The sequence below is a fragment of the Seriola aureovittata genome, chromosome 2 (genome assembly GCF_021018895.1).
Source record: "Seriola aureovittata isolate HTS-2021-v1 ecotype China chromosome 2, ASM2101889v1, whole genome shotgun sequence".
Taxonomy (NCBI): Eukaryota; Metazoa; Chordata; class Actinopteri; order Carangiformes; family Carangidae; genus Seriola; species Seriola aureovittata.
Genome location: NC_079365.1, coordinates 13,690,980 through 13,717,650, shown reverse-complemented (window position 1 = coordinate 13,717,650; position 26,671 = coordinate 13,690,980). Strand labels below are relative to the sequence as shown.

At 40.0% G+C, this 26,671-nt stretch overlaps 2 protein-coding genes across 6 annotated transcripts in view; one reads left to right on the top strand and one right to left on the bottom strand.

Moving 5' to 3' along the window:
* The window catches only part of LOC130182609 (RNA-binding motif, single-stranded-interacting protein 2-like), a 28,944-nt gene extending 7,325 nt beyond the window's left edge, over window positions 1–21,619 (top strand). The window contains exons 2-14 of one of the 3 annotated variants that reach the window (XM_056397665.1): window positions 4,079–4,242; window positions 9,324–9,382; window positions 9,881–9,972; window positions 13,004–13,161; window positions 13,335–13,414; window positions 13,542–13,651; window positions 13,854–13,897; window positions 14,113–14,206; window positions 14,518–14,568; window positions 14,730–14,840; window positions 15,018–15,098; window positions 16,498–16,585; window positions 17,513–21,619. In XM_056397665.1, coding sequence (XP_056253640.1) covers window positions 4,079–4,242; window positions 9,324–9,382; window positions 9,881–9,972; window positions 13,004–13,161; window positions 13,335–13,414; window positions 13,542–13,651; window positions 13,854–13,897; window positions 14,113–14,206; window positions 14,518–14,568; window positions 14,730–14,840; window positions 15,018–15,098; window positions 16,498–16,578 — 1,125 coding nt within the window. In that variant the 3' untranslated portion in view covers window positions 16,579–16,585; window positions 17,513–21,619. Of the gene's footprint in view, window positions 1–4,075; window positions 4,243–9,323; window positions 9,383–9,880; window positions 9,973–13,003; window positions 13,162–13,334; window positions 13,415–13,541; window positions 13,652–13,853; window positions 13,898–14,112; window positions 14,207–14,517; window positions 14,569–14,729; window positions 14,841–15,017; window positions 15,099–16,497; window positions 16,586–17,512 lie in introns of all 3 variants that reach the window. The other 2 variants (XM_056397656.1, XM_056397673.1) reach the window with 2 other exon arrangements.
* A 462-nt stretch (window positions 21,620–22,081) lies between these two features.
* Window positions 22,082–26,332, bottom strand: faim2b (Fas apoptotic inhibitory molecule 2b). Of its 3 annotated transcripts, none has more exons than XM_056397693.1 (12): window positions 26,045–26,332; window positions 25,349–25,397; window positions 24,961–25,028; window positions 24,792–24,856; window positions 24,624–24,677; window positions 24,480–24,530; window positions 24,334–24,373; window positions 24,191–24,228; window positions 23,978–24,065; window positions 23,745–23,840; window positions 23,436–23,489; window positions 22,082–23,296 (listed from the first exon to the last, which is right to left on the bottom strand). In XM_056397693.1, exons 1-12 carry the CDS (start codon window positions 26,057–26,059, stop codon window positions 23,147–23,149), a joined length of 768 nt encoding a protein of 255 aa, XP_056253668.1. In that variant the 5' UTR covers window positions 26,060–26,332; the 3' UTR covers window positions 22,082–23,146. The 3 variants fall into 3 exon arrangements, with proteins under 3 accessions (XP_056253668.1, XP_056253674.1, XP_056253660.1); XM_056397699.1 differs by having other exon boundaries at window positions 25,349–25,394; XM_056397685.1 differs by lacking the exon at window positions 26,045–26,332 and having other exon boundaries at window positions 25,349–25,427.
* Window positions 26,333–26,671: the final 339 nt, after the last annotated feature.

The following is a 26,671-nucleotide window of genomic DNA, read 5'->3' as shown; positions in this document are numbered from 1 at the left end:
TGTTATTTATAGAAATGTTCTTGATTTTTATCTTTAGTTTAGCCCTAAAAATATCGAGTGATATTTTTGAGCGATGCATCTCTGAGGCTTGTCTTTGGTCTGCAGTAACCCCTGAAAGTGACCTTTGTTACAAAGCTAGTTTTCAACTTTTCTTTAATTGCATTTTAATTTTAAGCATGGAAGACTTCTCAGTGTGAAAACTAGTTAGTTCTTTGAAATTTAAACTCTCATCTTGCGTGTTGTCCCTTATTCTCACCAAAAAGCCATATGTTGTTTCCTGAGGCTTCAGGTTTCAAATATTTCTAGGTTCACGTCAGTGGTGGGAAATAACTAGCTGTATTACTTCAGTATCTATTCAGATGAGAAAACCCCAATTGATTTTCAATTTCGGTGAATACACTTTCTTTTAGTATATCTTAATTAGCAGATTCCAGAGGTGTATTTTTTAGAAGACAGAGGAACTGAAAACTGTATGTGATCAGTCTGTCTGTTGCAATTTGTCTAGCACTAAATTAATCCAAATTGATCAGGACTGCTGCGTCTCTAATGGATACTTGGTTATAGGACTGAATCTTTGAGTAAATGATGGACTCGGAGCGATGGACTAGTACTGAAATGATTAATAGTTAAACTAATGAGTCAATGAACAGAAAATGAATTGCCATTCTCATAACTTTCATTTATTAAGTAAAACAGTTTCCATTGTTTTCAAATGTGAGTATTTACTGTTGGTCTCCTTATTATTGATTAATCATGGTTGGACAAAGCAAGACTAAACGTTACATGAATTGACACAAATGACGAATGAGTGAAAATAAACGTTGCAGCCCCAGATTGAATACATGATTCATCTGCATTTGCTTTTTAGTTCCCATTAATCTCGGAACAACGACTGATCAATCAAAAAAAAAAATGGAAGGGCAGGACCTCAACCAAAAACATGGAAATCCAATAGTTCTCACTAAAACAGTCACTAACCAGCTGGGCTTTGTTTCTTTAACTTGATTCGTTCAGTTTTCATCTGCAGCTTAAAACAGATGTCAAACTGGGACCCACTACTTTAACAGGAAGCTAACAAGTTTGTTATTTAGCTTGTAATACTTTTAGATTTAAGGATAGTGAGCTGAGCATAAATTAAAGCGTATGTCACTGTGAATATAAAGTTTAAAATACTTTTGTACCCAGACAGTGTAATGAGGGCAATTATACTTTTATGTGCATAAGTACATCTGAGCATTTCCTCTGCACCAGTTTGTACTTCACTGAAGGTGAGCTTTCATGTTTCTGTAATCACTGACTGATTACTTTCAATGACAGGTAACTTACCTGTTACAGATGACTAACTCAGATCCAAGCTTCTCAAACTTAGTTTTTTAATTTCCAAAGATTAAACATGAAGCTCAGACTTATTTTCACAAAAAGGGTCAATATTTTACAAGCCAGCGTGCTGTGGCAGTATAAATGTGTATGCAAGTGTGTCTGTGTGTATGCATGAATGCATGCGTGTGGTTGTAGGCCCATGATTTAAGGGGTGTTGTTGCACTGATGTGCTTCTCATACAGTCTGGAGCTTGGCTGGGACTTGGCACTCTGGTAAAGAGTGTGTGAATGAGATTATAGGCCTCTGCCGTCCTGTTCTTTCATTCACAAATTAGCCGCCCCCAAAAACGTATTCATTATGAATTACACTGTGACAAGATAGATAAACTCCTGCAGGAGGGCTCGTGCTGTATTTGCCCTGAAGGATGTGTGTTTTCCACTGCCCGTGAAAAATTAGTAGACTGACAGAAATAAAAGAACAATGCTTTATGTATTTTTCAAATGTACAGGGGGGTGGACAATCGACATAATAGTTCACTAGCTCTGAAACAAATGTACTATTTTTGTTGATGCTGTGTTGATTTTAGGGTGTAGTTTTTAGAGCTATGGCTTTGAATTAAGTGCAAAATTTCCATCTGTATCTTTCTCATTTTAAGCAAGAATGTAGACACAAATTTTGGTTCGCCCTAGTTGCCTAATAGCTAAAATGCATACCATACAGCCACTACGTCCCTGTTTGATTTCAGGAAATAAAGACAAAAATGCCAAATATACTATACATATAACATACTGTGTGTGTGTGTGTGTGTGTGTGTGTGTGTGTATATATATATATATATAAACTTAACATGGATATTTACGTTGGTTGTTAGTGTTAGTGTTCAGTTTAAAAATTAGTAATTTAAATATGGTTTCTTGACATGACAAAAATAACTTTAGATTCTTAAACCATGAGCGTAACTGAAAATGCCTTGAGTTTTATGTGCAGTCCTGTGTGTACATCCTGCTGTTTGTGCCTTCTTACCCGTGGACATGATTGTGTAAATATTCCTGGAATGAGAGAGTTGAAAGGAAGGAACACAAACGCCTCTTGTCTTTGTTTTACTTTGAGCAGGTCGTGTCCACATCTTTTACCAAACATGAGCAAACACATGCAAACTTTTCAGGTAGAGGAAGAGAGTGTTATCCCTAGAGGAATGAGTCTGTTGTTGTAGTTGAAGCGGCTGCCATGCTGCTGGCAAAATAGAGGTCAGAGGGGCTGTCTTAGAGGGTCTGCATGCCTTATGGATGGCGTCTAATTAGCGGGATTGGTTGATGTTGCTGGTGGTCCTGGTGTGACTGTGTCTTCCTGCTGGGCTTTTCCTAAACACCAGCAGTCTGATCAGTGACCCTGTCCTCCCTCCTGAAATTAACCCATTGTCCTCCTGTCGCCTCCGTCCAGTCTGTCTCTCAAGCGAGACACTCCCGCCTCACAGGACCCTGCTGAGCTCCGCCAGGAAGCATATTTGTCCTCATTCCTTCATACGCAACATTTGGTTGTTAAATGGATGTGATTAAATTCATCTTCTCACGGCAAACAGACACAACATTTGCCGGGTCTGGCGAGCATGGTGTGTATTGAAGTGCTGCTATTTATTGCCTCAGTCTTATTTGGAAAACTGCCAGTAGATCTATTCCTGGAGAGAGTGGTCTTTTTTTTTTTATTATTTCTTGAGTTCTTGACAGCCAAAGTGATAATGAAACCACATTTATTCCAATGAAATATATTCATCTGCATGGTTACACAATCTTTTGTTTGATTTCTCCAAGGAGAGCCAGAATCCCATAGTGAGATGAGATAAGATGATGCACTGGTTGTTTCGCAACAGCCTTTCATGTTCCTAGTGGTGAGTCATTGACTAGGTGACTGCCGTCGTTTGCGACTAGTATTCACTCATAGACTGAACAAAAGAACCCAAAATAAGAAATGAGGAGGAGGTTTAGCGGTGGTTGAAGTAGACATCAGGTCATGGCACGTGGTCACAACATGAACATGTTACTGTGTATCGTCATATAGTAATCATCTCCTGGTGTGCTGTTGTTATTCATCTCTTTGAACTCCCCTTTGTTTTGATAAACAGACTTTGCATGTAATGTGGACTGAACTGAACTCTGTTCCTCGGGATCTTGTTAACTGTTAACTGTGGACGCTGTTTGTGAGGGAAATGTCAGATTACAGTATTGAACTCGAAAAGAGAAAGGAAAGTGAAAAACGCAAGCTTGAACCGAGGGGAGCGATCTTATATCAGTAGTATGACCTGCTTTTATCAGTGGAAGTAGAATCAGAGAAAGAAATGTACGAATTGTCAATATCTAGTCTGTTATATAATTCTGCATCGTCAGACTTACTAAATGTTGGTCTGAGATCTTTAAATCTTTGGTTTTGATACGCACCACAAGATTTCTTTGTGGTTCCAAAAGTAAAAAAGATGTTACCCAACATGGAGAAAACATAAGAGGCCCCTTTCCCCTATATGGAGCAGGCAGCCAAGAGGCCCCATATTCTCCTCAGAAAGCAGTATTGGTGAGCGTTGACATGAGGGCTGTATGATATCACTTTTCTCAGCTCCCACATAATCATGTGTCTCATGCAGGATTGCTTTCCATCTCCAAACATCTCACACTAAAAGAATTCCTTTGAGTTTTTCACACTTTGAATTACAACTAACAAGATTTGTACTTGTCCTTTATTTACTGATGTTTTTTTCTTATGGCAGCAGGCCTATGTGTCCTCCGGCCACCAGATGGCGCCCCCCAGTCCCAACACCAACAGCAGCAGCAACAGCAGCAGCGGGGGAGGGGAACAGCTGAGTAAAACGAACCTGTATATCCGCGGCCTCCATCCGGGAACCACGGACCAAGACCTGGTCAAACTCTGCCAACCGTGAGTGATTTCGAAACTTTTTTTTTTTTTTTTTTTTCAAATGAATATTTCTTTTTGGAAGCAGCACAGCAAGGAGAAATGAGAAGTCCCAATGTTAAAGGAATATCCTGTCAATTTGTGGAATACGCTTTTTTCCATTCTTGCAGAGATTTAGATGATAAGATTGATACCACTCTTATGTCTGTATATTGTTATGAAACTAGATACAGCAGCAGGTTAGCTTAGCTTAGCACAAAGACACGGAGGAAAACAGCTAGCCTGACTTTGTCCAAAGTTCAAAAATACAACGCCAAATAATTTGTGGTTTTATGGGGAATTATGTGCTGTAACTGTTTCATGGTGAACAACAGCTGGGAACAGTGACTTCCCAGAGTCTTGCTGAGGTGTCTTTCAACAAGTAGAGATCCTAGACAGACGGATGAACTGTTTCATCATGAAAGAATCACACTACGTAACTCTTTCTAAAACCACAAATAGTTGTTTTTGCATTTCTGTTTGTGTGTGGATACATATGGCTACAACATGTTAATTAACAAATTTAGAAGTGTGAGAGAGCCAGGCTAGCTGTTTCCCCCTGGGTGCAGTCTTTATGCTAAGCTAGGCTAATGTTGGCTCCAGCTGGATAGGAGGGGTAGTGAATGAGTAGATTTCCCAAAATGTTGACCTATTTCTACCTCATGGAGATACATGTAGGCCTCAATTACAGACTCCAAATGATCAAGCAACAACATTTTACTAATGTGTAAGCTATGTAGTATCCAGGCCAAAGATAAAATGTTACTTAGATGAAAAAAAGGATTAGGCAAGGCTTGTCCTAGGGCTGAAGTATTTGATCTCTCGATGATAAATGTAAAGTTGTATCAGGTTTGGCAGTGGTTTCTGGTACAGTGTATGGTCTTTTAATGTGAACAGTCAAAGTAATTTGTTTGTTTCAGCCTTTTCCAACTTTATTGCACATTCAGAGTTGATTGGCTCAAAAAGGCCTGTTAGTATTTATCCCTTCATGTTGAATCAGACTACAGTCTGACTGTAGCTGGCTGTACATTCCAGTCCACGTTAACTGGAACAAGTTTGCTTTAGCTATTTATCTTTGATGCTAAATTGGAGAAAGAGTCATGTTGAAAGTAACTTCTCGTGAGCAGATAACATCTGTGCTCTCTGGAGCGTTGCTCTTCATCTGTTGGACACATGAAATTAAATTGTTTAAGGCCATAATTTGATGTTCAGAAAAAGGAGCTGTTTAGGCAGGAAGGAAGGAAAAGTGGTTTGTGAATAGGAATGCTGAATTACCACAACTATTGTCACTTTGATTAAATCTTGTCAATTATAGGAACACAATAAAATTGTCAGCAAAATGGTATAGCCTTAGAGGGAAATAGAGGAACGAGAGGATGGCTACAGAGAGTCAGGAAAAAGATGAGACAGGGGTAAAGAAGGAGAGAAGGGGCCAGAGAAGGGTACAGTATGTTGCCTCCTCATGTCCTGATCTAACCTTCCACTTTTTGTGAGACTGAACTGGCTCAAAGACAGTGAACTAAGACTTACATACCCCTAGATAAATAGCCTAGCCTCAACAGTATGTTGAACTTTCAAACGCACACACACACTCACAGATGAAACCCGGTAATAAAGAACCCAAACTGGTTTTGGCTGCTGCAGGTCAGGGCTACGCTGTATCTCACAGAAGTGAATTGTGTACATTATCCATGCATCTGTAATTTCCACGGATCATTCACAGTAACAACACGTCTCCCTGAACAACCATTGGCCATAACTAATATAAACTGACTTGTTCACACTGTGACCAACACTACAGCTGTTCCTTCTTTAACTTTTGTTTTCGATTCTCCATTTGAACCGTTCTGACCAGACATGAGGAAACCTCGCAAACACCAAATCCACAAAGCAAACGTACACGGCTCACAACCGATAATCATGTTGGAGAGTAGGTGCACACACTCGACCAATCAAAGAAAGTCTGAAATCTGCGGTTGGTTTGTGAAACACAGGGACCTGAGCTTAAAAGCGGGAGACTAACAGAGAAGTCATTGTGGAGTGGTGGAGGAGTGGAGAGAGGTCGGAGGCTTTAGGGGTGGGCGGGAGGGCTACCCTTGAAGGGGAAACTTAAATGAGTGGGAAAAGAGTAGCATGGCCTGCTGGGAAAGAATGTCAGACAGCCGTATATGGGTCAGATCTGTCTTTTAAATCCCTTTGGCCTCCACAGAGTGGTGGGCTGCTGTTCTGCTGCAGAGCAGCTGAGGTAAGCCGAGGGTCACACAGTCACTGCCTTCGGACCTTTGAACTCTCCTGGAGTCCCTGTTAGGAAAAACATGAAAACATGAAACGCAGCTTTTGTTTTTCTTTGTCATGCTTCTGATGAAAACTCCCACTGGTCAATAGTACTGAAGTGTTTTTCAGGCTGGACGTATGAGCTTGAAACCAGGAAAATGGTCATGAGAGTGAGTTACTGCTATCATCAGAATAATAATCATAGGAAAGGCCCTTCATTTCATTTATGGCCCTTCATTTAGTTTATGGTGATATAAACAAGGGTTTTATTATTATGTCAGGCATACAGCTTTTCCCAGCCTGGGTGGACAGACACCACCAGTCCATTCAAGCCAGATCCTGAATTCTGCATATGCATTTTCAAACAATATCCCAAAAAAATCCAAAAATAAAGACAACCAATTTGAATTTTTTTCTTTCATCTCTACAACAAAATTAAACAAATTGCTGACAAAAACATTTACTTTGAAAAATCAGAATACATACTAATTATTTCAGCCATCTTTTTCCAGGTGTGAAAAAGTTCTAAAGCTTAAACACATAAAAATGTAATTATAATGTTTGTTCAGCTGTTCACCAGAATAATTCAGTACTGTACATATTTAAATTATTGTAGTATTTACAGCACTTCAATTTCTCCAAAATCAAACAGCTTGCACAATCTGTTTTCCAAGTAATTATCAAACCATTTGTACTGATTGGATTTAAGATTTGCACACACAGCATATACTGTATGTGTATATGTCTTGGATTGTGAACTTGTACTGAGCTTGTAGATACCAAACATTAGTCTGTGCTTCATGTATTTTTTTTTTTTTTTTGATGATCAGACATTTTCTTATCAGACTAAATTTAGTCACAGGCCATGAATGGACAATGGTTTCAAAACAGGAAGGAAATGGCTTAAATTTAGCATCAGTGGGCTGTGTGTGTGAGTGTGTTAAAATATTGCGTTCTGAGGTTTGATATTAGTGAAAAGATATTGCTGCTGCTATCAAATGAAAACCAGTCTGTTGCACTTAATTTATTCCTAATATTAGTGAAGAGGAACTTGTGTTTATTTATCCATTTGAACATCATATATTGCGCCATAACTTTTGTATAGTCTCTTGAGCAAAAGTACACAGTAAATCTTGTACGTGTGATTGAGTCTGAAAATGTTTCTCTACTTGTGGCAAAGATAAGGCTCAAGGAAGTATAATCTTTCAGTTGGGCTTGAATGGGTTAAATTATATTAAGCTGGTGTATACATTCATGCCTAATGACCGCTTTGCAGCTGTTGGATGACAGTGGGAAACTATAAACATATCCTCTGCATAGGTCACAATGGATGATGAATTATTAATGTCTTCAGTGATTAGGTTTCATTTACAGTGTATCTATTCTTCATGCCAAAATTCACAATAATCAAGGACAGTGAGTTCCGAACAGACATTCTAGCTGTGTAAAATGAGATGAATGTGATTAACACACCTATCTAATTACGGCCTATTGCGGTAGCTGAAGTGAGGTCATAAACCTTGTTCATGTGTGGATTTGCAATTTTTTTTTTTTTGTTTCGTAGAAAGACGCATGTTCTAGATGTGTATGTACGTACTAGAAACTTAAGAGGAGCCAAGGCCACGACATTTTATCATAAATACTTTAGACTGTGGCGTCAGTCGTGACACAAGTCTCTGCTGTGACCGTCTAGTCAGGTCTGAGTCATCTGGGCAAATGTCCACTGAGACGAGGCAGGAGTGTAGGACCCAGCGGTGCGCTGCGCTGGGAGGGTGGAAAAACAGAGAGAGGGAGAGGGACGTGGTGGGAAGGAAGGCGAACCGGAGGGGTGAAGCATCAGGTTACAGTGTACATTCCGCCCAGACGCCATGTCGTCCAAACAGAAGAACACCAGCCTCCCCTCACTGGCTAAATTCACCAGACAAGGACAGGTCTATTATACTGTAGTGCTGATGCACCGTCTTATAACACTGTGTTCCATTACTCTCCACATCTTACATAACACTTTTCATTAACTGCTTTTAAGGTGATTTTCATACCGTGAATGTTTTATGATTCTGCATTAACACATTAATTGATGCTCCTCTTTTACTGATTGGCCTATGTCATGTATTGCTAGTGACAGCTATGGACTGAAATAAGAGATTAGGATACTGGCTTATGTTCCCCGTACCATATGACTTCTTTTGTGTGTAGTTAAATGTACCAAGCATACAGTCAGTTTCCTTGAAAGTCAATAGACACTGCTACTGACAATACTTTCAAGCTTTATTTGAGCCAAAAATATCAGAGAGTAGAGCTCTATCTAGGAGAGAGGTGTGTGTGTGTGTGTGTGTGTGTGTGTGTGTGTGTGTATGTGTGTGTGTGTGTGTGTATGTGTGTGTGTGTATGTGTATATGTGTGTGTGTGTGTGTTTGTGTGTGTGTGTGTGTGTGTGTATGTGTGTGTGTGTGTGTGTGCGCTAAAGACAGGCCTGGAACAAATTGTTTTTGGCCCTGAGGTGCTGTCTCCTGTCTGCCGAAAACAACGCCAGGGAACAGAGTTACTGTACAAACGGCAGACAAAGACAGAAGGGTGGAGACACGACAAAGTTTTCTATGACAGATCACATTGAAAAGACATTAATTGCGCAATGGAGTATGTATTCATGCATTCATACACCTGTAGTCATGCAGCCTGAGGATGTGTGGCAGGATTGGTATGCATGTGGTAAGAGCGGATTCCTCTCTTTACCCCTCGGTCCCCTAATCTGTCATTGATCCTGTTTTCTGTATTCTTGTGTGTCGTTGAAGGTACGGCAAGATTGTGTCGACCAAGGCCATCTTGGATAAAACCACCAACAAATGTAAAGGTGAGTTGTATCACATGAATCCTGAGAGTATAAATTATGATATTTCATGACTGTTGCTTTCACTTTTGCTGTGGGTTTTGGCTGTTTGGTTATTTAAGGAAGAGTTCGATATTATGGGAAACACCTTAATTTGCCTTCTTGCTCATTTATTTCTGTATTCTAAATCTGCAGCTACAGCCAGGAGATGGTTCGCTCAGCTCGGCCAATAAACTACTCTGTCCAAAGGTTCAAACAAATCTGCCCACAAGCCCCTCTAAAGATCACTAATTAACATGTCATATATATTTTTTATTTTATTTACAGAAACCTAGGGGCAGATTCGGGCGAGCTGTTTCCCCCTGCCTGGCCTGGCTTTAGCTGTAGATGTATTGACAGATATAAGAGTGGCGTGGATCATCCCGTCTAACTCTCAGCAAGACAGCGAAACGGTTTACCTCACAAAAAAATGTCACAGCAGCTTTAACCCTAACCTTAACCCTAAATGTGTCTGTTTAACAGGGTATGGCTTTGTGGACTTTGACAGTCCAGCAGCGGCACAGAAAGCTGTTACAGCTCTGAAGTCCAGCGGGGTCCAGGCTCAGATGGCCAAAGTAAGAATTACCAAACTCCTCATCAGCTTTGTTATACAACTACCACCGCGTTTATGCCCCCAAATTTTCAGGTCACTGTGGGGTTATTGATCTGGTCTTGTCTGGCCCTTCCTCTAAAATGTATTGATCTCTTAAGAGCCTCCTGTTCAACTTTGATCCTCAAGAGTCGTTGTCCCTTTCTGCACAAGCACACCCTCGTCCTCTCTATCATGTAAAAGATAAACTGTTACATGCTTTGGCCTGATTGCCAGTGAGTGTCCTGTTGGCAAGGGTACAAGATAAACTCTGGTTTATAGGGAGGCGTGTGTTCTGTTATACTTCATTGGGTGAACCTGTGCCAATAATGGACAGTTGTATGAAGGATAAAATCAGGCTTGATGCAGACTGGACTTGTTATAAGCAGAAATAATCAGTCCTCTCTGCCGATCTTTTCATTATCATTTCGTCTCCTCTTTCTTCATTGCCCTCCTCGCTACTGTCTCTCCTCTCCCCTCACGCCCTTGTCTCCGTGCTTGTGTATGTTGCTAACGTGCTCCTGTTGTAGCGCTTGTTCTGAGCTCTTTGTCCAAGTGTCTGCAGTCAAAAAAGCAACTCTTGTCGGCCCATTAAGCTGATCCCTCTGGCTCTCAGGCTCCCCATTGAGGGAACCCAGGGGAGGGTGCCACTACACCCACTATCAATGGGACATGCACAATAGGCTGGCATTGTCCATCGTCTGGGCACAGGCCTGGGGCTGACACCAGCACTTAATACACTCCACCCCAATGTCCCTGCCCCCTCCGTCTGTCCTGCACCCAAACAGACCCACTGCAATGTAACACCGGGGTCTCCCTCAGCCCAGCCCAGGGAAACTGTAACAGATCCACGCTGCCAGCTGACCTGAACCAGTCCAGTGCAACTAAACCCTGAGTCTAAGTTCACTGCACCTCCTCTGTAAGAGTGCCACTCAATCCTGTGTATTTCAATACCCGACAAGTGCAACTGGACACCAAAACTTGGACTCACCCAGAGGTGTTGATAACCACTATATAAACCTAAATATACACAGCTGCCTCCGAGTCACTGGGTTACTTCAGGTCAGAGTAAACAGGTAATGGTCTGAGATCAGATTAGTGTCAAACTCTAGAGTGCAGCCTCACCTGTTTGCACCCTCACCATGGCTGCTGCAGCGTGTTGTTCACAAACACAATGAGCCACACCTTGCACTGTCTGTCCTCAAGAGTACGCTCGGTCCCTGAACAGGCCACCCCAGCCTCCGAGCTGTGGGCCCAGGGGAGCCGTGTGTGCAGGGCCAGGGAAACAATGGCAGAGTTATAAATAGAACCCTCCTTACTCAGACTCAGACGTCAGCTCCACATACAAGCAGGCAAGTACCCACAAACACACCTCAACACACCTCAACACACAGGGCTCACCAAGGGCCTGGCACAAAAGAATGCACTGAACACACAACAGCATTTTCTTACGTACAACAGGCTGAATGTTTGCGAAATGGGATATTGTGTGTACTAGCTGAGGTAAAGCGTGGATATATAAGAGAAATGCAAGGGAGTTTTGCTTCCATTGTATTAAAGCCTTGAACTTGAACTATCAGTCTTGTTTCATGACCTCCTGCTGTGTTGCCACTGTGTTACGTAATGTTCGTATTGCCGCACCCAGAATGACGACAGTCACAGAAAATAGATTATCTCGTTGCCAGGTGGCTCATGGCTCAGAACTGATACTAGTACTCATATAGGCAATAAATCCTCGTTTAAGGTAGCTGGTGACAAACTTTAATACCATAAATACTTTATTAAATTCTTCATTGTCAGATCAACACCTGTGTCAAACTTGGCGGGGCTCATGTGCCTGTACCTGTTTGACGCTTGGATCAGTCTCGTTCATATGATTAGGACTTGAACTGTTCCACTTGCATCTGAGCATCAGTTTCTTTCATGCACGACTGAAAATCTTTATTATTTGTGGTTTGCAGAGCTGTGAGACTGCAGGAAGTGTTAGGTAAAGAAGGGAGAAGATGGAAAATGAGGAGAAAAGAGAAGAGCCTCTTAATCAGTAGACACTCATCTGTCCTCTTTTCCTCTTTTCCTCTTTCCATCCCCCTCTTTCATTACCGAAATTACTCAAGACTCCCACCACTTCCTATCCTGTCACTTCCCCCCTTCTGTACAAAATATCCGCTTTTTAAGCTACTCGTTTCTCCCACCCTCCCTCTGCTCTATCCTTTTCCTTCACTCTCTGTTTTCCCTTCCCCTCTTTTTTAGCCCAGCCTCTTTTTTCCTGGTTGCCAGGCTCCTGTTGCTCTGTGAACTCTTTAACTTCATGCCTGGCTTCCTGTCTGCTTCTGCACAGTCACACAAAGTTTCACTTTCAAGCGAGTGCCATGAAATCAAGTCTTAATAATCTCCCCTCTTCATATTACTTGCATGGAGATCTCTTAATTGCACCATTCTACCAAAGTGCGTGACTTCATCCTCGCAGAAAAATTCATATTTGCATGTGCCAGTATGTTTAAGTGTGCATGTGGATTTTAAAGAACCAGACAGGTTGAGCTGAGGCTGTGACACATGGACAGGAATGGGCGACAAATTATTCACGGTTTGAGTTTATAGTTCAGGCACTAATTGCTTGGAAACATTTTATCCATATTGGCTCCTATTACAAAATGATGTTTGACGTGGTGTATGAATATGATGAAGCATTAATGTGTTAAGAGTGATAGCAAGTGTGGATGGAAAGACAGCTCACACTGCTGCCTACACAGAAATTTTCTGCTGTGTGAAAAAGATTTTTGAAAGCGACAAGGAATTTTCCATTAGCAAATGCAAATGCAATAGCAAAGATGTTTGAAAGTGTCACGCTAAAATAAATGTTACATTGAATATGAAGCACTCTTGGCTCATATCCTCCAGTGGGATTGCAATAAGACAAAAAGTACAAATATTGCATCTCTTCATTTATGGCACAAAAAAAAAAAAAAAAAGAAGAGATTCTGTTTGTAAATTTTCTTCTATGTAAACCTCTGGTACAGCAACAGGAGCAGGACCCCACCAACCTCTACATATCCAACCTGCCAGTGTCCATGGATGAGCAAGAGCTGGAGAGCATGCTCAAGTCCTTTGGCCAGGTCATTTCCACACGTATCCTGAGAGATGCCAACGGGACCAGCCGTGGTGTGGGATTTGCCAGGTCAGTCTAAAGCAGCCTGGTATAATATTCAACTCCACAGTGGCCCATAAAGATTTGAGTACAGTTTGTGCTTTAAAGAAAATGTAGCCTTGAGTGCAGTCCTGGCTTATCCAAAACTAATGTAAACAACACTCCACAAGAAGGATTAAATTTGACTTTGATTTGTATTTCAGAATGGAGTCTACAGAGAAGTGCGAGGCCATAATTCAGCATTTCAACGGGAAATTCATAAAGACTCCACCAGGAGTGCCTGGTGCGTGGAATGTTTGTTTTGTATTGTAGGAACCTGATATTGTTGTTGTTAGTGCCAGAGCGCAGTGTTTTTGTTCCCCACGGTGATCACTGAATTCACTCTCTTCTTTGATCCGTTGCTTTCACAGTGCCCACAGAGCCCTTATTATGTAAGTTTGCCGACGGAGGTCAGAAGAAGAGGCAGAACCAGGGGAAGTACCTCCAGAATGGAAGGCCCTGGGCTAGAGACGGAGACACGGTAACATGGACTATTTTAACTCATGATTCTTAAAGTTGGCTTCCTGTATTTACAAGTGAACGTCTCTTGTTGGAAATAAAAGCGAGAACATGTGTAAAAGTTTGATCATTATCTGTGTGTGTTAGTTCACTGTATTAGTAGAGTACTGCACTGGGGTTTGCATGACCTCACTGGTTCTGAATCCTGTGTATTGTTTTCACAGGGAGGAATGACGCTTGCGTATGACCCCACAGCCTTACAAAATGGGTGAGTGGTATGCGCGGACTGACTGAAAACAGTCCCAACCCTACAGGAAAAAAAATAAGTGCGGTACTCCCAACTGCTGTAAAGTGCCGCCCTCTGCTGGGCATCAGAGGAACACAGCGATGTTGTCAATGTAGTCGGGGAGACATACTGGAGATTGCTGGCATGGTGCGGCTGTCCTCAGGCTCTCCTCACATTTTACTCTCTCTGTTTGGCAGCTTCTACTCCTCACCCTACAGTCTGGCTCCAAACCGAATGATCGCCCAGACTTCCCTCTCACCCTACATGCATTCTCCAGTCTCTTCCTACCAGGTGGGACATTTCTCTGTATTCATAATTCAATTTTTCTTCTTTTTTTTTTCTTTTTTTTTAAGCTTTTAAGCTGCCCGAATGCCAAGGATTCATTTTTCTGCTGCTTTTATAGTGCAGATTTATTACGTCTACATGAGTTAACAGACACTCACGAAGGACCTCAGTCTGCAGCAGTAATAGTATTTATCCAGGTTTCTTCTTCTTCTTCTTCTGAACCCCGTCTGAAAACTTGCATGGGGGCTCTGAGTGAGCTGTGGGAGCAACAGATCCAATATGAGAGCGAGTTTCATTTTGTGTTTCCCGATCTGCAGGTACACAGCCCGTCCTGGATGCACCATCAGTCATACCTCATGCAGCCAGCTGTGAGTATCACTCACTCACTATCACTGCGCCTCTTCATTTTTCGATTTTTGGCTTTACCTGTGTGTGTTTGGCTCACACGTGACTGATTTAAGCACATTAGTGATTATAGGAATAGCATCATATATCATTCATATTTGTGCGTGTTTCTCTACGTTCACAGGGTACAGTTCTTACCCCAACAATGGATCACGCTATGTCCATCCAGCCCACGTCCATGATGGGTCCTCTTACCCAGCAGCTAAGCCACCTGTCCCTGGGCAGCACGGGCACAGTCAGTACCAGTCTCACACACACACACACACGCACACACACACCGCACACACCGCACACATGCACAGACACAATTTGTACGGCAGAGACTTGTCCCCATAGCTGACTGTCTTTAAGTTTAGATATTCATGTTGAATACTACACACAATTTGTGTTTTCCTCTCTGCCTTCCCTACAGTATATTCCGGCCAACACAACTATGCAGGGGACCTACATCCCCCAGTACACCCCAGTGCCTCCCTCCAGTGTCCCAGTAGAGGTATGAAGCTAGCCTCAACCTCAGCTGCTAACATTTGAACCTTCATCTTTCAATTAAGTGGATGACCATTGATTATAACTCTTACAGAGACGTATTTACTAAAAAAGAAAACTGAAAAAGCTGCTGCTCTCAGTGTTCTAGATCTCAATTATGTGTATTTTAAGGAGTGGCAGAGTTAAGGCACAAATGTAGAGGAGTTGACTATTCAACCTCTAGTTACTGAGGTGAATAGAGTCCATGTGACCTGAGGGTTTGTGTGGTATTTTATAACAGGTGGAAGAATGCATCCTATACCTTAATATCACTGAAATTCCACCAAGAAGTTCAGTAATTCGCTTTTAAAAAGTTAGTTAATAGAGCCTTGAATAAAATGTTTAAAACCTGTGGCATCAACCTCATGAGATTTCGTGCTTTAGAAGATTATTATTATAAATTAATCAAATTATTCTTACTGGCACAGTTAAGCCCTGATAAGCCAACAAAGATTAGGGTCATATTAGCAGTCACTTTAGAGTTAGATTATCTTCTTATAGAATTAGAAAACATTTGAATAATGCTGTTTAAGTATATATATTTTTATATTCTGCCATGTATAAAGTTTTTCACTGCTTTTTCACTGTGCTTTAGCACCCGGTGATATGCAGAATTAAATTGTGTAAAGAATACATTTGTCCTCCTTTAGTAATGTATTGATATATATTATTTATACTGTATGTTTCCCATGTAATGTTCCTGTTGTGATATAGCACAGTGTGATGTCCTAACACGTAGTATGGGTCTGTATAAGATCCTCCATTATTCAGCTGAAGAAGCCTTTGCCTCTCATGAAGGAGATGGAGAATTATTTGATTTGAAACTTTTTGGCACAGACTCCACAGTGCGTGTGCTCCAGCACTGCAGCAGATCCGGGCTGAGTGCTCTGCAGGAGGATGTCTGAACCTCTCTGTGCTAGGCAGCCTGTGGGATGAGCAACACAGTGAATGAGAAAAAGGACAGGTTTATGAATGGGTAGAGGCGAAGTAGTAAGCCAGGAACTCAGGCTGTGATTGGATGGATGAGGCTGGAGTAGAGAGAAGGGTGTGAAGGTAGAATTGGGTTAGTGTCATTGATAAACTTAAGCCACTCCTTGAATTAGGTAAAAAAAATCGCACATGTTAAGGGTCCCTCTTAGTAAATACGTCCTGTAGTACGCACTGGCTTGAGTTTAAGTGAACATACTACGCCTGTAAAATTTCATTCTTTGGTTCATCCACACAAAAGCATTGATGTCTTAAATTTGAATGGGGAGGGCAGTGGGAAAATACAGGCTGTTCCTTTCTTCATTGCATCTTTAATAACATCTGTTTAGCTGACACATGGGCATGAATTACCAAATTTCTTAACCTCTTGTCTTTTTCAGGAAAATGGCGGTCAGCAGCAACAGGTTGCCATGGATACTCCTGCAGAGCACACAAACTACTCGTACCAACACACCAAGTGAAGCTAAGGTAGGGCAGTGACATATGGCATGTTACTGTAGTAGCATACAGTAATGTAGGAGTATGTTTTTAAAATGCATGTTGTGTTTCAGACTCTGCTGGTCTACACTTTCTCTAGTCTGACTGGCTCATTTCAATTTAAAGTCAAAAAGATACTTTGAGGGATGCATCGAATGTGCTGATTGGCTAAAATTGGTTCCAGCATCATTTGTTTATGTGTTGTGCAGTCCTGTGCTGAGCTCAGACAGATGAGGCCTACACTGTTCGCTTCAAAGCAGTTTTACTGTAAGATAATCAAATTTGGGGGGAAAATGAAAAACAGGAATCCTTAAAGCTGCGCTAATAGTTTTATTTTTTTTTTATTAAAGCAGTAGATCAAATGTGTAATGTGAAGTTGGTGGCTTGTAGTGACGGACCAAGGGAAAACGAATTGCTTTTACAGAGCCTTTTACTGTCCTTTTAATGAAAAAGCTCTGATAAACCCACTGTATGCGCTACCAGCCCTCCACCGCTGTTGCTGCAGGTCTGCAGGATGTGTACATCGTCACCTGTTTGCTAATACATACACCACAAGATGATACACCGGCAGAGAGCAGGTCTAGTGAAAAAGCCCCTTTATTTGCTAGTGAGGGATAATTGTTCAGTCAAGACATTATTCCTGCGAAGAAGCTCTTGAAATCTGTTTCTCATTTAATTGCAAGTTCCTATTTGTATGAAGTTTTTTGTAAGAAACACAGACCATTTAGCAATTTTGCAATTTGACAGTTGACAGAATGATTTGTTACACTGTGTAAAGTGGTCACTAGTAGTAGTAATAGTAGTTTAAGGCATATTGATAGCTGTTGTCAGAATACATCGGACACAAAGTTTTCTAAACTGCGAGCTCCGTGTTTTGAGCAGGGTCAGTGCACCAACACTGTGTTGTGTGTTTTCCAGCTCCCTGCAGGGTGGGGCTGAGGGCACGAAATGAATCCAACCAAACAGGATTCAGCTGGAAGAGATCTGTGCTCCATACCATCACCAAGCACCCGGACTTGAACATGGATAACAAAAGGAACGTGTGTGTGTGTGTGTTTTTGTTTGTCTGTTTGTTTGTTTGTTTTTGTTTTTTGGGTTGTTTGTTTGTGTGCGAATGTGTGTATGTCTGTAATTTTTTTTTTTTTTTTTTAAGAAAAAGGACAACACTTAACTTCATTGGACTTTTCTGCTCACATCCTCAAGAGTTGATCAACCAAAGGTGGGAATCTTCTTCAGAGAAGCTTTGATCTATTTTGATAACTGAAAAAGGAACATAACAAGAAGTTTAAAAAAAAAAAAAACACAGAAAAAAAAAACTTAAGAGGGGAGGAAAAGACACAGAGCATTATTTTTGTGCACGTAATATAACAAATTCTTATTTTTAAAAAAGCATTCTGGACGTTTCAGAGTGATTCAAGGAAGAGTTGAAACACAATGTGTCTTTTATTTTTTTGTAAAATATGCAAACTTTTATTTTTATTTCCTGATGTCTGTTGTTTGACATTCTATTTGCAGCAGCGGGGGCAAAAATTTGTACAGATTTAAAAACTTGCAAACACTTTTGCTGGTCTGATGTGTTGAGTCATTGTCAACTGTGGGAGGCAAACCGTTTAAAGCTACTTCTTCCTGTAACTGCTGCAGAGATTTCTATTCACGCACAGATGATAATAACATTGACTGTTTATAGTTTAGTCAAATTCCTTTTTTTTTTTTTTTTTTTTTTTTTTTTAATTTTAAACCATTCTTTCATAAGTGAACAAAAGACAATCAATTATTTCTATTTATATTTGAATTATAGTTCTATTTTTTAGAGTTTTTAGATCATTGAAACATTTATAGAAAAGAAGTTATTTAATACTGTAGTCTGTAAAGACAAGATGAAATTGACTTTAATGGATCTTTACTCCACACATTAATGATGAGCTCTGATATTTGGCTCATGGAAATTATTCTTAGGTTTTTTTTTTTCTTTGGTTGGATGACTTCTAATTCAGTTCAAGTCCTTTGTGCACCATCGAAAGACAACAACAAAAATGACACCTGTTCATACAAATAGTCGTCCTGCTCTGTTATGATGTAACTCCACGTTGCATCCGTGTCCATGAGAAGTGGTTTTAAGCGGTTTTGTTGTGGCAAACCTTCAGGTATCATTAAAATTCATCCTCGTGCCGTCGAAGGGATGAAGTGAACATGCTTTAGATCTGAGCAGTTAGATTACTGAGACGTAATGTGTACAAAGAACAATGCAGTTACTAAATTAAGACGTAGCTTAGCAGAAAGCAATGAGGGAAATCAAATAGAAGACTCGCAAAATCCCTGAGAATAATTTGTCCGACAGGAAAGGGAGCTGTAAGTCTTTTTGTTTTTCAATGCTGCTGTTGTCACCTGAGTTTGATTTTCTGTCAGTGATTTTTAGTTTGTAGAAAGTTAAATGTCTTCTGTTTTTTTCTTTTTTTTTTTTTTCTCTTGTCTGTCACTTGAAAACCTTTGTGATAATTTGCCTTATTTTTTGGATGAATTTATCTTTGAAGTAGATTTAGATTTTAGCTGTAGATCTTAGCTTTTCCTAGAGAGTAGATGTTAGCTTTTCTCCACGTAGGGATTGATGCTGTTTTCTTGTGCACATCGAGTTTTGTTTTACACACGAATTTCCGTTCCCATCCTTGTGTCGTCTTGTCCTGATACTGTGTCGGGCCTGTTTGTAGAAAGTCTTTTTTTTTTCAGAGTGGAGAGCTGAACCAAACAATGACTTCATTTTTAGTGCTGATCCAAAAAGATTCATACTGACGCCGCATCAGTGTTGTGGCTCCGAGAGGCTTCATTACACACAAGCCCGGGTATGTTTCGGTTTCAGTCGAGTGAAGCTCATGTCACCACATACAGTACATCCAAATATGTTGAACTTTAATTTATACAGACATCAAAAAACTGTAGATATGTAGATAATAGAAATAATGGTTTTACAAAGGACTGCTCACTAGACCATGGAAGTGCCATTAAAGACGATTCTTACAGCCTTTAGTGAGACAGCAAAGTCTGAATGAATTTGTGAGTGATCCAAAATTCAGCAAAAACTATTTTTAGCTAAGCCTTAATGTTTTTTCTCTGGATGAACTGCCTGATCTCTCATAGGATTGACACTAAGTTGTATATACTACGGAAATGGCAACAGGCTTGTTTGAATGCCACCGAGTTAGTCGTCCTGTCAGTCGAGTTAGCTGTAGGGTTACGAGGAGCCTTTCTTCCTGCTCTTCAACTGTTCGTGTTTGAATCCAGTGAAAAACACAGCGTGATACCGTCTTTTTCTCAAGGCTCGCAGTTTAATGATTCTGTTTCTGACTCTGTATTGTCTTTGGATTTTGTTTTTTCACACATCATCTTTTTTTTTTCTTTTTGCTGTGTGTTTCTGTTGTTCAATTCTGCAACCAAAGATGTTGTAGCCACCCTTCTTTTAGCTCTCGGTCGCAGGTAAACTACGCTCATCCATAGACGATCATCTGTTGTGTGTGGCTAGATGAAAAAAAAAAAAAAAAACATTTTGACTGGTTCTGATAGATTCAGAAAGAGAGAGATCACAATAACGGTGTTTACATGCAGGAAATATTCCACATTATGACAGTCGAGAGGTTTTGTGAGAGCATTTTCTGGGCACTAAAGTATCAAGTATTTTGGCAGATTTTTCAAAACGAACAACTAAAAAAAAAATGATCTGGTTTTGTTTACATGCATCAACAGAACTGAGTTTCCGTCAGTTTATGTAATGGAGTGTTGGAGTGCATGTAAACAGACTCATTATGAACTTTATTGGCTTCAGCAGACGCCCAGCAGGAACACAGAGCGCAGCTTTTATGAGGGTGAGAGTTTTCAGACACGAGAGCTAATTTTGTAAATAGTCTTTTTTTTTTTTTTCTTCCACTTGCTCTTTACACCATTCTGTTTGTTTCTTCTTGCGTGTTTCCTTGATTTTTTTATGATTTATAACCTGTCCAGATAACACAGTGACTAGCAAGTTTTCAGATTCAGTGCACCATGAAGGAAAATGTCATGGATATTGTTTATATGTTCAGAGAAATGATATTCCATGTATTAGCCATCACTTTTAATACAAAAACAGGATTTTGGAACTATGAAATGACCACTTGTTACAACACAGTGTTTATTTATTCTTATTTTAATTTTTACAAACTTGTCAGCAGAAATAATAATAACAAGAAATCATGATGCCCGAAAATGAATTTGCATCATGACAATGACAGAACCTTAAGTTACATTTAAATTGGAGGAATACAAAGATCAGTGGTGTACTCTATAGACAGTACACAATATTTGACAGAAAAGAAATCTCCTTGTACTGATTATTTTTAGTCTACACCAATTTGAAAATCCTCTTTATGTCCATCCTAATGTAGATTTGATGGCTTATTTCATAGCTTCAAAATGTTTTGCTGCTAAAACAGGATTTCCAAACAGGTGGTTAGATGTTGCCCAGTCTGAATTTTCAAAATGTCTCCTAACTTAGTTGATTCTAGTGGCCCTCATCTGTTTGGTTTTTAATGAAAACTTAATGATAATAATATGTAGTAAATAGTTTACTATTATCTTGCTAATGGGTAGTTTAAATATTTTTATTTTAAATGTCATCTTAAGGAGACATTTCTGAACAGGAAATACTAAAAACATGTCTTGTTGCTCAACACTGTATGAACCAGGTTTGTGTGAATCACAGACATTTTGAAAATCCGATGGGCCTGTCTCACTTCCTGTTTGTGAACAGTTTTCTTATTTATACAAGAACTCATTTTGTACAGTTTTGTTAGAGGAAAGAGGTTTTGATATTTGGTTTTTTTGCAAAGCCACTTGGCTACTTTTGTCTTCCTGTGCCAGAGTTGCTAAAATTGTCTGTAACTTGTGTTTTTTTTATTGATTGAGATAAGATTTTCCTTCTTTCTTGGTTTTCTCTTTGAATTTGAATATGTCAGTTTTTCTTCCTTTTTTTTTTTTTTAATAAAAGTCTTGTTTCAATGATCGGGTGAACTGTGTATTTCATCATCTGCATAATTATCACCAGCATCACCTCCTGTTCTTGTTTCTTCAGGTGCTGAAGTTCTCCTCTTAACATATTAAAAAAAAAGGTTTTCCATGCATGTTAAATGAAAAACAAGACAAGCAGCTGTCAGTCTGACTGTGGCCTGTAGAGGGCGACATCCAGCTGAGCTGACATCATATGTCTCAGGGCATTTGAGTTGTACCTGGTCCGGCTGCTCTGTAGGTAAACCACAACCAGTCATCTGTCCATTATGTTTGGGGTTGCAGGTGGGTGTAATTTCCACTGGTGATGGAGGAGAATAAATAATTGAATCTATATTTTTTATTTACAGTCAATATTGTCTTGAATAGATGCTTGAATTTAACAATATGAAAGATAAAGCAGTTACAGCTTAGTATAGATGCAGATCTGAGACGGTGAAAAGTAAATGTGTCGTGGCATTAAAAAATAGACAAATAACCAGTTTAATAATAATGTGTTATTTGCTATATTGATATGAAAATACAGGAAATTGTATTCATGTTTTCTTTTCCAGAAACCATGCTATATAGTGTATCCCTGCATGTCCTGTCCAGGTTTTTGAAATTCACTACACAGTTAAAACACTCCTAATGCTCACATTGTGACCATTAGCATGTTAACACTAAATAATTTTCTGTCACATCCCAAAGGCCACATTAAAGTCAAATAGAAATTTCAAATAATTGCTACTGACTAAAAGTACTGTATGCCGCTACACACACACACACACACACACACTTTCCCTTTACGGTTGGACTTTGTGAGCTTCAGTGTTAATGCTGGAAGTGAGTTGAAATCCACTGGTTCAGGTTTCACGTGTACAGTATTTACCCGCAAAACATCCAGGCTCAAACTGAGCTGTTAGAAATCAAAATACTGCATCTTACACACACGCATATAGACAGTAAAACTTTAAACTTGTCATATATGATGCTGGGCATAGAAAAATACACATGTAGAAAACAAACTGTATCTATTTAGTTTGTGAAATACTCAGCTATTAAAACAAACTCAACCCTGCTGAGCTTCAAAGTGCAGATTTCCTGAATCTTCATTTTTGGCTCAGTGATGGATAAACAGAAATGCAGCCAAGGAAAGTGATCATGCTCAACTCTGGGACTGTGGCTGCTTTTATCCACTTATGAGCCTAATTTTTTTAAACACACACTTAAGGATGGTGAGGTCACAGCAGACCCTTCAGTAATACAAAACCAGATTAACAGGAATGGCCAGAGTACAGTGAACAACTACAGTGAGATACGAGGCGGATGTAGGCCAAGTCGGGACAAAACCAGCAGTGGGATTGTAAAGACAAGATTACATAACCAAAAGCAAAGAACCAACGGATTTGCTCTGTCTTGCTTACATAGTTTTGATGCACGTACAAACTAAAATGGTAATTCATCAGAAACCTTATAGCACTGATAACATCTTGAGAGTAAAAAAATCCAGCTGACAGATAGATTGATGTAGCAGAGGATTCTTCACTCGCGGCCTCCTCCCATGATCTGCAGCAGGAAGCTGAACAGGTAGATAATGTCCAGGTAGAGGCTGAGGGTGGCAAAAATATATTCCTCTGGACTTATGGTGTAGCGCTTGTTCCCCAACAGCAACTGGGTGTCAAATGCCAGGAACTGAAGTAGAAAGAGATGAGGAGGGAGGCGGAGAAAGAGTTTAAGGAAATGAGAGAAAAATGACATTCAGTGGGATGATTTTTATATATATATATATATATATATATATATATATATTGATGATGTATCTGATTCTCACCAGAGTAAATAGGATGGCTCCTAATACAGCATAAATGGCGTGTAACCAGGGAACCTGTTTTGCAAGATAAAAAGCATTACAAAACACTGTTAAGAAGGATAGCAGGGTGCTAATTTAAGAAAGACAGCAAAGTGCTTTGCTAGATTATCTGTGAGGCTAATCCCTTGACACAGACCCAAATACAGCCTGCAGCACCTGAGGCATTAACCTGCAACTGCTGTTTAACTCATCATTGATTACAGCTATTTTGGACTTCTTCTAGAAAGTCTGAATGGATCCCACTGGAACGGGAGAAGGAGGTGAACTTACATATCCGAAGGGGACGACAATGGAGAGGGTGATGGCACAGAGAAGCATGACCATGCACAAAGAAAACAGGATGCCCTGACAGGATGTGACATCAATCTGCAGTAGGCAAGAGCAAAAGCACATGGTGGATTTGTTTCATTATAACAACATCTGTCTATTTTGTTGCTTGAAAGCAGTTTCAAGTTATAGTTTCAGCATTGTTAGAGAGAGATAGAGAGAGAGAGAGAGATGACCTTGCTCTGGAAGCTGAAGACGGTGACAGAAAGACACACCAGAGCTGTGATTCCCAGACACAGCACCACTGATTTGGTGTTGTAAAAGCTGGAGGAAGAGCAAAGACACATATATCAACATCATTCCTTTCTCTGTCTTCCGCCTTCGAAAGACACTGATGGTTGAAAACCAGTGTCTCATACAGATGCATGTGCGTAGTAATATAGATTTACCTGGACACAAATCCCATCATGAAGGCCATGCTCAAAGTCTGTGAGTGAAGGAAGAAAGAAAGCCACCGTTAGATTGTGTGCTGTGTAAAGGCCACACTGTGTTCAAGTAAAATGTGCCCTATTTCGTACTGTGCAATACTCACAAAGAGAACTAACAGAATGACGTTCCAGGGAAACTGCCTCCTGTTTGGGTAGGAGAGAAAATCATAACAAGTTTATATCAAAGCAGCGTCCTGTATGTGCTGTCATGAATATTTGTGTGGTTATTTACGTTGCGAAGAAGCATTACCTCAGCTCTCCACAGCAGGACAGTGCAATGTAGGTGGAGAAGAACATGAGACTAAAAGGGGAAAAAGATGATGCAAAGCTTAATAAATAATGTAAATGGAAAGACTGACAATGTGTAATGATGTGATGATGTGTTTGCACTTACTATGATGCCATGTACAAGCTAGGATGAGTCTGAATGAAAAACCTCACAGGAGCACTGTAGACAGAAAAATGAAATGGGTCCAATCAATAATTCATACTCTGATCTAAAGTGTAAGATCAAAAACGTAATTTGTAAACAATGGGACTTATGAGCAGAAGAGGTAGTTACCAAAATGTGAAGAGACCAACGATTGCCACGGTCACCAACAGCTGAACCATGAGAATGGCGTAGACCTGCAGGGCGAGATACACCACGTCAGAGCAATGGAAGTGTCACTGTGACGTGTATTCTCCGGTGTCTGTGTCATTTGTTTTAATAATAAAAAAAATTCCAATACCTTCCTGATGAAGGTCTGCCTGATGGCCTTGTCATCCCAGGCGAACTGAACCTGCATCTCCTCATAGCCTGAAGGAAGGAGGCAGGGAGGGAGGCAGACATGTTCATTTTTTATGTTTGTAGAAATCAGTCAATAAATATATGTTTATTTGTTTTGCTTTTTGATAATGATGCTGCAGAATTACTCAGAAAATTTAAAGCCACCATGTGGGAGGAAAGTTTGACTGGTACTAACATGTAAACTTCAATAGTGCAAAATTATAAAGAGAAATATGTGACTATGATTATTGCTTATTATGTTTCACCTTGTATTTCGACAAGTAAGTCTGGTAAAACCAGAAGACGGTGTGCATCTGTAACTAATAAAATATCAAATAACAAGGACATACCTGCTGTTGCCTCCTGATAACTGGGGGGCTCATTGCCATCATTAACCTGCTGGGATACAATCAGGGTTTGCAGGGTCATCACAGTTTTAATATGTTGTATACAACATAGCTGTCTTTATATGCTCTATAAAGAGCAATGAACCTGTTTACTCTCACAAACATGAAGCAGCACAGTAATAATTTCCCTTTTAACCAATGATTTGGCTGCGTAAAGTCTATGACACATTACATTTTAATGTTAAAGCTGTCTGCAGACAATTTCCCAAAACAGATTTGTCAACAGAACAGCCTTCATGTGTGATTGGTTCAAAGGATTAGGATGCATGTGATGGTTCTCCATCTTTGGAAAGCCAGTAAAGACTACACTACAGCTGAACTACAGAGAAGGCAATGTTCATTCAACCAGCACTTTCACTCACACTAAAAAAAAAAACAACTTTTTCATATTATGTCATTACATGATTTATGATTGATTGATTTTGAACTTGTCTGTGATGCTTCCAGTCAGAAACAATCTACAAGTCTACAATCAAAATCATGTCTTTGACCTATTTAGATTATTATCATCTATCACAATACAAATGACAAACTCAAGAAATGACATTAATATGTCATGGATCTAAAGTGAAAATATATCACTGCACTGTATATCACGTAGCTGCAGTGTAATTGGAATTAGGAGAGTAAAAAACATACCTTTCCCTTTTTCATGATTATTCCCTTTTGTCTCCTTTATGTTTCTGATGATGAGACTATTTTGAAGTCAATGGAAGGATGTTTTAAATCCCAAATCTGAACTTTCTCCACTCCTCTTCTCTCATTTAATGGTCCAAAAACACTGCGAGTTGTGAGCAGAATGTTGTCTGTAGTGTAGTTGTCGCTCTGAATTTGTCTCTAGTGTGCAGATTACACTGAAGCTTTATAGGCCTCCATGTGGTTAATCTCTCTCTAACCCCGATCCCACGCCACCCCTATCCTCGGCCTAATGAGGTCGTTCTGGCAAAATCCAGGTAGTTCCAAAACACTGACATGAAGCCAGACTGTACCACTGCTGCTGCTTAACAGGGGTGTTGTTAATGTGTCTCTTTTCTGGCACAAACCTTCTCCACAGTGTTCCAGGACAGATAATCATCCGAGTGCTCACCAGAGGACTTACATATCTGAATTACATATGCATTACATAACTACTTTTGCTCCACTTTGGAGGACAGTGGGAGGCACAGATATAATGGAATATCAATAACCAGCATATGTTCATTCATCCTGCGTGAGAATATATTACAAACAAACCCAACAACCCCTGAACTTGTGAATCTGTTCCTA